The sequence below is a fragment of the Cryptomeria japonica genome, chromosome 10, assembly GCF_030272615.1.
Source record: "Cryptomeria japonica chromosome 10, Sugi_1.0, whole genome shotgun sequence".
In the NCBI taxonomy this organism is placed as follows: Eukaryota; Viridiplantae; Streptophyta; class Pinopsida; order Cupressales; family Cupressaceae; genus Cryptomeria; species Cryptomeria japonica.
The window spans coordinates 738,577,230-738,589,326 of NC_081414.1; the positions used below are offsets into that span (position 1 = coordinate 738,577,230).

General features: G+C 36.7%; 1 protein-coding gene across 1 annotated transcript; it reads left to right on the forward strand.

Moving 5' to 3' along the window:
- The first annotated feature begins 7,656 nt into the window (after positions 1-7,656).
- Positions 7,657-8,904, forward strand: LOC131047335 (uncharacterized). Its single transcript, XM_057981206.2, has one exon. The coding sequence runs from the start codon at positions 7,657-7,659 to the stop codon at positions 8,902-8,904; it is 1,248 nt and encodes a 415-aa protein (XP_057837189.2).
- The last annotated feature ends 3,193 nt before the right edge of the window (positions 8,905-12,097 follow it).

The following is a 12,097-nucleotide window of genomic DNA, read 5'->3' on the forward strand; positions in this document are numbered from 1 at the left end:
GGGCATAGTAGTCCCCTAACAATACTTGATAACACTGCTGGAAGCGGCTCATACAACGCGGCTATGTCCTCCCAGGCTATTGATCCATCATCAATGTAGACATCCTCCTCAAAAAAAAATTGCACCACTAGGGTTCCCCATGCTCGATCATAGCTCACCTCGAATGGGAATATGCAGGATGCGCCGTACATCCTCCAGTGTAACAGTCATCTCCCCCTACGCCAAGTGATCAAACGTGCATGTCTCACTATGCCACCACTCTGCCAATGTTGTGATCGAACCGTGATTCATCCGAATCATGGGCATATGAATCACATCGTACATGTCAGTCGCTGTAATGCAATCCACCTCGGCCTCTGTCAACCGATCATACAGCCACTGTGTGGCGGGATGCCTTTCGCGCAACTGTAAGACGCGAAGATCCTCCTACACAAGTGAATCAACCATCATCATCAATTGTTTTGTTTCAAACTTTCTTAAGTTTAAACCTAGACTATCAATAGATACTTTGATCAAGTATCTTCGGGTCTCAACAGGTAAGCAATCATGGCACACCTAGACTTCAACAGACATTTATCCTAATGACCTAAGTCTCATCAAGGCTGCTATGGTTCAAAACAACTTTCACTTCATCTCTCCATCCATACATCATTGGCATTAGGGGATTTTTGTTCACGCAAACTAGGGCATCTATTTTTCTACACAAAAGCGTTATCTCCTCATAAAAGCACTAACACCCTAACAAAAGCGCTCAATAAACTACGCAAAAGTGCTCAAACCACAAAAGCGCCACATTAGCTCTGCAATAGCGCTACTTAACAACAATAGCGCTCAACAAACTACTCAATAGTGTTGAACAACCAACAATGCTCAAACAGCTAGGCAATAGCGCTAACCTTTACAGAAGTGCTAAAACGACTACACAATAGCGCTATAGCGGCACCATAGCACTAATTAAGTTAACAACAACGTCAAAACACAGTTTTCGCGCTATTGTGTTGATTCAACTTGGACTCAGCAAAAAACACATCAAAAATGCATAAAATTCAAATTTTCAAATTTACATACCGCTAGTCCGTAGTCGTCTGGCCGCTGGAATCGACAGGCTCACTCTAATCGATGCTTTGCTATGGGAACCAACATCCTGACTGCTCCTTGCTCTTCCAGAAAGTCACTATCAAAGCTAAAATTTCACTATGGTCGTGGATACAAATGACCCTATTTTCACCCCTTTCTCCCCATATAAACCCTTCGTCATACCCCTAATTTTCCCCCGCTCACCGCCGTGGTCCCTATGAACTTCCTGAGCCTCCCATTTCTCCATTTTATCTCTGATTTCTTCTATTTTTTGCCAGTATTACTAAAATCTTCTCTTCTATCACCCTGCTAGTTTTCATTCTTTTTCGAGAGATCGCTTGATTTTTTCAAAAAAAATCGGCCCATCTCTCGAGGGGGGCATACCACCCATTAAATTAACATTTTATGGGGCATTTCTTCATACCTATTTTTTCTTTCTTTGAAACGACGCGATAAACCGCACCATCTCAAAGAGGGGCAAATGTACTCACATAAATCTATCCAGTTTAATTAAATGAATATTTCGTATTTATTTGATTAAAAACCCACTAGCCAAAAGTTAATTAAATTAATATTTAATTAATTCATCTTCAAACATTCTCTTATTAATTAAATAAATTATTCAATTTATTTTAATTAATTCATTATATCAAATTCACAAATCAATTAAATGAATAAATCATATTTATTTCATTTAATCCCCTTTTCCTCTTTTAAATAAATTAAATAAAACATTTATTTAAATCCTTTATCCCCCCACTTGCATTTTCCTACAAATGCAACTTGCACACATTTATTGAAATAAATTAATTTTATTTTAATTATAATTCTTATTTTCCCTCACCCACCAAATCCACTTGCAATCATAAACCCCCTTCTAGATTCTTCTAAACCCTTCCTAATTAACCTAATCCATCCCTTAATTATTGTCACATTCCTAAGCAACTTGGAGTCACTTCTCAAAGACTTCAAAGTCTTTGAAAAGCATTTAATGTTTTGTGTGTTGAACAATTTAACCTCTAAAGTCTTCCAAACCACTTATGGCTCTTACATGACCATTAATGGCTCTTACATAACCATTTATGGTTAACTCAACTTGCACTCATATGTCTCCTCAAACATTTATTGCTTTGACCATGGTTATCCATTTTGCCTTTGCACAAGAATTTATCCATTGGATAAAAGCTTTATTCTTTGAATAAATAATTTATTCACTCAACCCAACCTTGACCTTAACTCCCAAGTTAACCTTCAGGTCATGTCAAGCATTTAATGCTTCTTCCCTCTCCTCTCAACCCCTCTCACATTGACACTTGTCATCCTGGGATTGGGTTGAAAGTCCTCACATGGATTGAATATCATTCAATCTTGACCCTTGTTGAGATTACTCAATCTCAACCATCCATTGCTCCATTTTACCTATAAATAGAGCTCACATTCCTCATTTTCAAATCTTCAAACATTTAGCATTCATAATCATAATCCTGAAACTTGTATGCATCTAATCTATAGTGAATTTTAGAGAGCATTTAGCATAAATCACTAATATATTGTTATTTTGGCCTAAAATAAATCATTTTAGCATCATAGCATCTAATATTAGCTTTTGTTCATATTTGCATAGTATTTTAGAGTAAACATTTCAATCTTGAACCTCCATAAGCATCCATAATGCAAAAAGCTGCTGAGAGCTACACTAATTTGGAACTTGGAGAGGAGAGGAACAAAGGAGAAGGAGCTAAGAGCATGTTAGAAGGCATTTGGAGATGTCTTGTTATATTTACTTTCATAGTTAAATATTTCTTCATGTTTTTAGTGTCTCTTTTGATATGCCTGCTTAGATTAGTTTTTGGTTGATTAACACTAACAATTTCTTGTGTTTTTGTGTGTTATACGACCACATATTTTAATCTAACACTTGTCCATTTCGTAGAGCATCAATATATAATTGTGCTTAGAATTTGGGCTAGCTTACTGCATATGAGACCACCCCTGCGTATCTAACTGTGCTTAGACTATGGGGTGCATATACCTTACTCTCTGCATATGGATGCACAGGAAATGACTTTGCTTGCTAGAGACTTTGCAGCTCGCTTTGTGGGTATGCATTGGATGGGTTGGTTCATGCTAAGGTGGTTGATCCCTGTACTAGTAAATTTACTAGTGTTTTGGCATTCTCCTTCCCTATACAATTTCTCTCAATGGATGGCTTGATGATCTCTTTCCTTGGATCCATTATTGATAGGTCCATTACCAAGATTAGAAATTCACTTGTGGGGAAACTTTTTGGGATTCAACGTCAAATTAATGGGTTCCAAAAGTGGGAAAATGTGTAAGTGGAAACTCATCGATCGTTTTGAGATAACCACTTTGCTAAAGGGCTTCTTTTTTATCTACTTCATGAGCCATGAAGGTTGCAAACATATTCAATCCTACTGGATGACTTCAAATGCATCAATACACCACCACCACTAGGTATATTATTCAAATTTCGTAAGATTGAGTTTAAACTTCATGCCAAACTTTGGAAAAAACCACATTGGTGGCACTCAATATATGCACGTGGATGCCCAATGACTCACAAACATGCACATGATGGATGTAGTCATGATTAAATCCTTGAAATGTTGAGGTATATGCTCACTGTGAGCAATGCACTATACTTTTTAGACTACCTTTATGCCTATAAGTTGAATTCATAGGTCTTTACTTTCACATTTATTATGTCAAAATTCATCTTTAATTTACAAAAAGCCTCTTCAAAGTTTGCTTCTAGCCTCTTCTGACTAGGACTTGTTAACACTGAGATTTTTTATGTCATAATGCAGAGAAATTACTCTCAGAATGTTCCATCAAAATTGCCTAAATTTTCTTGGTTATTCTTATGACCGATCCTTGGTAACATGTGCAGCTACTCTGCCATAATTTACTCAGACTTGCTTCTAGCCTTATTAGACAGTCCTTGATAATACATTCATCCATTTTGACATAAGTCACATTTATTTGATCTCTACCTTTAAATTGAAAGTCCCCCAGACTTCTTTCTACCCCTCTTCTAACCAGGCTTGGTAACCTGAGTCTCTTTTTTATCAATCTAGAATGGACTTGTAATTAGTCATATATTTCAAATTCACATGGTCTTGCTTTTATCTTCTTCCAACTAGGACTTGGTATGATAAGCATCTATTCTATCATAATTCAAATGGACTTGTACTAGGCCTTTTAATCAAAATTCATATTGTTGTTCATTTGTACCATACCAACTAGGCCTTGGTAATGTGAATATCTACTTCCAAATAAGTCACATGGGCAAGTACTCATCCTTTTCATCAAAATTCACCTTGACTTCACCCATCCCCATCTGAAAAGTTCAACATAAAGATCTATTGTGTCTAAATTATATCAAATTTGCACCCAGCATTTTGTCAACAACTCGGAAAAGCATAATGATCTACTTCAAGAATCGCTGAGACTTTTGCCAATATCTTCTGGTCGGGCCTTTCTAACACAATGTTTTATTCTATCAAAATTAATTACTTGTAGTAGCCTCTTTGGATAGGCATTAGTAAATTAAGATTCTATTTAGTAAAGTCTATGTACATTTGCATCAAGTCTCCCCTGGACAGGCCTTGGTAACATAGCTATCTATTCTATCAAAATTCACCCAAATGTGAACTCAATGTCTTCTAGGAAAGCTTCTCCAAGACAAGCTTTAATAACACAAGGATCTATTTGGTTAAAGTTTACCCAAACTTGCACCTTCCTATCAGCAGTACAAATTGGACCTTCCTCAGGTCCAACCGCTAATATATTCCATTGTAAATCAAATATATCCCCCCTATCTAATCAAGTTTTGGCCTCATATACTTTATCCATGTTAATGTAATATATTAACATGCATTAGAACAAAAACTAATAATAATAAAATTAAAAGAAACATGGAACTTAATTTCAAGGGTTATGACAAAGTGTAGGATTAATACAACATATATTTGGCCTTAAATAAAACTTTCTTAATTATCTCATTATCTTTAAACCTTATTTGGCCTTGAATAAAAATTAAGGTTATGTATCATTCTTTACTTTGACACACTAGTAAATAAAAAATTATGGATCATCCCACATGTTGACTTTGAACAAAAATTGCTTTAATTCACATACCTATTGCTAGTGCTAATATGTTTTATTCTTTAACAATCACATCTAAAATAAATCAATTTTGAGAACAAAATGATTCTCAAAATGAATAGGAAAGATCCACACTTCCATTGTAAATCAAATACATTCTTCTTATTTAATAAAATGTTGGTCTCATATATTTTTTCCATGTTAATGTAATATATTAATAGGCATTAAAACAAAAACTATGTATGTATGTATGTATGTATGCATTTATATGTACACACACAAAACCCAATTTCAAGGGTTGTGACAAAATGTACTATTAATACAACATATTTTTGTAATAAAATCTTTTCCAATGTATTATGTGTAAAGTAATGAAAATAGGCACCAAATAAAAGTAAAAACAATGGTTTTCATGTAATGTCACTCCAGTCTCATAATGATAGTAGAGAAAAGATCACTATTATCTCACCCTTCTTGATTAACACTAATCTATAATTTACAGATAAATGTAGCAACCCCTCCAACAATTAAGAGTTGTCCTAAAAATGGGTCACTCCTATGATTTGCACCATCAAATAAAAAAAATGATCCTAAAAATTGAAAAAAATGAATTGCTCCCATAATTCAAAAAATGTGCACTTAGCTCCCAAATTTATATTAAACCAATCATATTCATGAAAATTATTTGACATTAATAAAATAAAATATCTTACATCTTGATTTTTTTCAAAAAAATCACTTATAAAAAATTAACCCTCATTAAAAATTAATCCTTCGTATTACTTAACATACTAATAATAATAGTAAGAACTAGCACTTGAACCCTAACGAGGTGCAATGGTTATGTTGACAAGCATACGTAGTTTGGATAATTTGAGGGTCAAGAAATAATAGAAAATAAGATATGTTGAAAGAAGTAAATTTTACATATATATACATCTCATATTTGAAAATAAAATATTTTATTTTTTAAAAACTACTTTAAGTTTCAAATATATATTATTTGTTTTTAGGTAATAAATTTAAAGGAGATAGCAAATTAGTACTAAAACTTAATATGATAAATTGTTCTATATTTTAAATTGACAAACTAAACCTACTATAATTTTCAAGTAGACATTATTTGCTTCTTAGGTACTAAATCTAAAAGAGAGTAAAATAGTACTAAACTTTAATATTTACATATGGGAAAAAAGTAAACTGGAACAAAATTTGATGTGAAAATGGCGAGTGAGGCGCGGAAGGCAGTGTGCGAAGAATAGAGAACATCACAAGATGGACGCCCGCGAGAAGATGAACTTCAGCAGAAGGAGCAAGAACAACCTCAGTGGATGGAAGATGGAATTTTCAGTGATCATAGGAAGGAGCAACCTTCGGTTAGACAGGCTAAATGGCGGATTCTGGATGTCGATTGGGATGATCGTGGTCCGACTCACAAAACCCGAAGCAATGAAAATATTCCAGTTGATGAGGTGGATGAGCCACAACAAATACCCACTGATGAAAATAACATGTTGGGACCGTTATCAATTGATTTAACGGATGAAGTGGTGGATGAAAAATGCATTTGGGAAGATCTCGCAATAATTGCCATAATTATTGGTCTGAAGAAACCCAGGCGATGTATCACCCCTTGGGTGGAGGAAAATTGGGGTAGTCATGTGGTGGTGAAATTCCTGCCAAAGGGCTTTTTTGTCGCAATCTTTCGATCGAATAATTTGGGGACCAGTGTCTTGAGAAAATTGGTTGATCACTTGGAACTCTGCTTAAGATCGATGAGGACATCACTGAAAATGACTCATATGTGTATGCAAGGATGAAAATTGTTGTAGTCAAGCAGATCCCTTCTCATATAAATTTAATAACAACAAATGGGATTTGGAAGCAAAACATAGAAATTGAGAAAGAAATCCATGTATGTCAAAAATGTGGAAGTAAAACTCATCAAACCAAAAATTGTAGAATCTTTGTGCGAAAAGAATATAATAATGATCAAAGGAAAGAAAAAATGGTTTGGTTAAAGAAAATGAATGAGAGGACTTGGTTGCCTCCCGTGACAAATGTAACACAGCCGCTTGACAGGACCCATGCTAAATCTAACTCCCATCCCTGTCAGATGGATCCAGAAATGGACAATCCAGATAGAGTGGCCACCCCGAATCCGATCTTATCATCTTTGATGGGCGCTCTGAATACAAACGCTATTGGGGATTGCACAGGTGAAACTGATACAAGCAATTTAGACCCAGAAGATGAGGAAGATGTTTTAAACAACCTAGACCCCAGATGCATTAGTCAGTCTGCTAATACTCTTTTGGGCAGAACAAAAGGGGTTAAAGGCAGAAAAAGTAACAGGCATATTAGAGAAGAAAAAGCTACAGAAAAGGGTATTTTCAGCGTTCTAGACTTCATAAAGAGCTCCAAGGGAGGTAGCCCCTCCCTTGTAAACAAATGAAGATCACATCGTGGAATGTCAGAGGCTTATCTGCCCCTGACAAGAGATGCTTGGTCAAAAGGTCTTTGACCAAGCTTGAGTCTGATATGATTTTACTCCAGGAAACAAAATTGAGTGGTGAGAAGGTGTATGATTTCATTAAGTATTGTTATAAATGGGAGGATCTGTTTCAAGATGCTAGAGGTGCCTCTGGGGGTCTTGGAATTTTGTGGAACTCTGAGGCCTTCGAGGTGGTTCCAATTGCATCCAATGAGTTTTGGATGGCCTGCAACATAAGATGTAAATCAGGAGGTATTGGTTTTCCTTTGTTTAATATTTATGGGTCGATTAAGATTGATGAAAAACTAAGAGTGTGGTCGGAGATATATGATCAATTGCAATTACTAGAGATGCACAAAGTAATCATGGCTAGGGATTTCAATGCAATTCTTGACATAGATGACAAAGAAGGAGGACTTGGAAAGAGCACAAAAGTAATGGAGGACTTCAGAGAATTCATATCGACATGTCAAGTGGTGGATGTCATTCCCAAAAATGGCAAGTTCACCTGGACTAACAGAAGACTTAATTTTTCAAAAATTTATGAAAAATTGGATCGATTCTTTGTGGGGGAATGGTGGATTGATGGCAGCTTCTCCATCCACACTAACATCATTCCACAAGTTGGATCAGATCATATTCCTGTTACATTGTCCACCAATCATGAGTCTCCTAAGAACAAGAATTATTTTAAATTCCAGAGCATGTGGTGGAGGGATCCTAAATTCATTGAACTTCTTAAGAATTGGTGGTTGGAGAGAAACACGTATTCGGGTTCCCCTAGCTTCCGGTTTGTTAAAAGAATTCAGTATATTAAAAACAAAATGAAACATTGGAACAAGTTCTCATTCAAAAATATCTTCATTGAAAGACTCAAAATTGAAGAGGGATTGGAAGATATCAATAATAGAGTCATGATAGTGGGGATGGTCGGGGAAGATTATCTAAAAGAAAAATTACTTAAGGAACAACATGTGGAGTTGCTCAATAGAGAAGAAATCTATTGGCGGGATAAGTCACAGGCGTTATGGATCGCAGAGGGTGATCATAACACAAAATTCTTTCATGCCTTTTCAAAGGTCAGAAGAAATAAGAACAAAATCACTTCAGTTCTCGATAATAATGGGGCGTTGAGAATCACTGAGGCTAAAATTGAGCAAGTTGCACTAGAACACTTAGAGAGAATTTTGGGAAGCTATAATTAGACATGGTATGCATCAGAGGGTAGGCTATCTGAAATATTGCGCAAGCTAGTCTCTGAGGATGATGCGAAAATGTTATGTGAACCTTACACATTGGATGAAATTAAAAGAGCGACATTCGAGCTTCATCCACATAAGGCCCCAGGTCCGGATGGAATGACTACTGAATTTTACCAAAGATGTTGGGATTTTTTGGGATATGACATCTGGATGGTTGTGGAAGAATTCAGGAAAAAGGGGAAATTTGTTAAAGAGCTGAACAACACACTTATTGCCTTAATCCCCAAAAAATAGGAATGCACTTCAATGCACGATTTTAGGCCCATTTCATTATGCAATACCATTTACAAAATTATCTCGAAGGCTATGGCTATCAGATTGAAGAAGATCTTACCTCACCTCATCTCAGAGAATCAGAATGGCTTTACACCTGGGAGAGAATTAGCGGACAACATCATTCTTGTGTCTGAAGTCATGCACTCCATACATAAAGAGAAAATAAATGGTATGATAATTAAGCTTGATGTTGCAAAAGCATATGATAAGGTGGTGTGGTAATTCTTGGTTAAGTACTAAAATGCTACAGTTTTCCAAAGGATTGGATCGATTGTGTTAACTTCTACATTTCCACAGTTAATTTCTATCTGCTTGTAAATGGTGTGGTTTGTGGCTTCTTCAAAGATACTGATGGATTGAGGCAAGGGGATCCCCTATCCCCTTCTCTCTTTGTCCTCATGGTAGAGGTACTTGGGAATTTAATTAAAGAAAAGCAAGCGGTCAGGCAATGGAATGGCATTCGAGTTCACAGGATGATTGAGCCCATTACCCATTCACAATTTGTTGATGACACAATTTTGTTTGGTGAAGCTTCAATGAGGGAAGCCAAAGGAATCATGGAGGTATTAGATGAATACTCTCGGCTGTGGAGTTAGGAAATGAATAAGGACAAATCAAATGTAATCTTTTTCAATACAAGCAGAATGACTCAAAATCGCATCGCTCATCTACTTGGCTTCAGTATTGCTGATCTTCCCTTAAATACTTTGGGATCATAATTCATATGGGCAACAGACAATCCCATATTTGGGAGGATATCCTTAACTCATGTAAGGCGAAATCAGAGCAATGGAAGAATAGATGGCTTTCCCAGGCTGGTCAACTATTAATGATAAGATTCATGTTAGTGGTGGTTCCAATCTATAGCATGCAATACTTTCAAATGACAAATTTGGTTGGTGTGAAATTGGATGGCCTATTAAAGAGATTTGTTTGGGATGGGGCTAAGGACCAAAGGAGGATACCACTGATAAACTAGGACAGGATGGGGGTGTAGGGCTGAGAAAAATGAATGTCCAAAACTCGGCCCTTGGAGCGAAATTGTCTTGGAAAATGTATAGAAATCCCAATAAACTATGGTACAAAATTTTTCAGAAAAAGTATCTGGACTCTGATGAACCAGATCAAATTTTCACAATTGCAGATGTAGATAAGGGTTCTCCCACCTGGAACTTCCTTTGGAAAATTCGGGATATCATTAAGAACCATATCTCCTAGAAATTTGGTAACAGATGCAGGGCAAAGTTTTGGCGGGACTCATGGGATGGGGAGCTGCCTCTGTCTGAAATCTTGGACGATCAGGATTGGATTAACACCGTTGAAACTTCTATAGGAGTGCAGGTTGCTAATTATTTTGAGGGTATTGAGCGACATGGCATAAGGTCTTGGAAACAGATAACAATCGGTAACCCGAAGTTGTGCAAAAGGCTTGAAGTTATTCTAAGAAATAGAATGATTTTGGCCTCAGAGGATGAAGATTGTATATTCTAGTGTGCAGCTAAGTCAGGGGAGTATAGTGTTAAGTTAGGCTATGAAGTTCAAAGGCATAGAGTTATCAATCTGAATTGGCCTAGCAAGTTATGTTGGAATAGTTGGGTTATGCCTAAAGCAGGGGTTTTTTTATGGATAGCTCTGAATGGGAGAATCCTCACTGGCGACAGACTTAAGTCCATTGGTTTTCAAGGACCAAGTTGGTGTGTGTTATGCAACGCCGCGGAAGAATCGGTGGACCATCTACTCTTCAATTGTATGTTTGCTCAAAGATGTTGGGAGTGGTTCCTAGGTATGGTTAACCTGTTCACAGTTAGAAATGCATCTCTTAAAGAATTCCTTATCTCATGGCCATTGTTCAACCAGACAAAGTGGGGTGCTCTGTGGTTGGTGGGTCTTGCAATGATTGTTTGGCTTATTTGGAAAGAAACAAACAAATGAATATTCAAAGAATCATCTAAACCAATCGATTCAGTCATTGATAACCTAAAGGCAGTTATAGAAGAACTTATCTGTGGTAAATTAAGGAATGTCAACAAGTTCAAGTTCAATGATTGGGACTTGGAAATGGAGAAGAATTGGTCCTTCAAGAATTCTATATTCCATTATCCCAAAAAGAAAATTAACAGGAAAGAAGTCAGGTGGGATAAGCCTCATAGCAACTGGGTAAAACTGAACTTTGATGGGGGCTGCAGAGGCAATCCAGGGATTGTCGGCTATGGAGCAGTCATTTGGGACGCGGATGGGAATACTTTGTTTGGTACCTATGGACATATTGGTTGTGCTACAAATAACAAAGCAGAAATAAGAACGCTTGAGGCTAGTCTGTTGCTTTGCAAACAGAAGGGCTTATCTAATGTGCAGATTGAGGGCGATTCTCAGATAATTATAAATGGTGTGATTAACTCTAACTTTCTAAATTGGAAAGTGGCTAAATGGCTTCCACGCATACACAATCTACTTCAAGCAATTAGACCATACGAAATATCTCACATCCATTGGGAAGGTAATTGATTGGCAAATCTTTTTGCTAATCTTGGAGTCAATTCGGATTTGGCAGAAGTGTCAGTGGACCCTAAAAGTATGGAGATTACAGACCTGAGCAGAAAAGACTTATTGGAAAAGAAATGTGATGGGGTTGGATAATGCTTCATGCACCTAGGCCTGCAAATTTAGGATAGGTGGCAGAGGTTTCACACATTTGTAGCAGACTGGCTACTCAAACTTGCAGTGTCAGCGGTCTGAACTACATGTGATAGACAAAGTGCTAGTAGGACAAATTTGTCCAGTCTGCGTGATCTTGGTTGATTTGGCAAGTGTTGATCCATATGGAAACTTCTAGATATCTCAATGCCTATTAATTGGCTTT

What these genes read in the sequence shown, in the direction of transcription:
- LOC131047335 (XM_057981206.2), top strand. Translation starts at nt 7,657, where the DNA reads ATGAAGATCACATCGTGGAATGTCAGAGGCTTATCTGCCCCTGACAAG.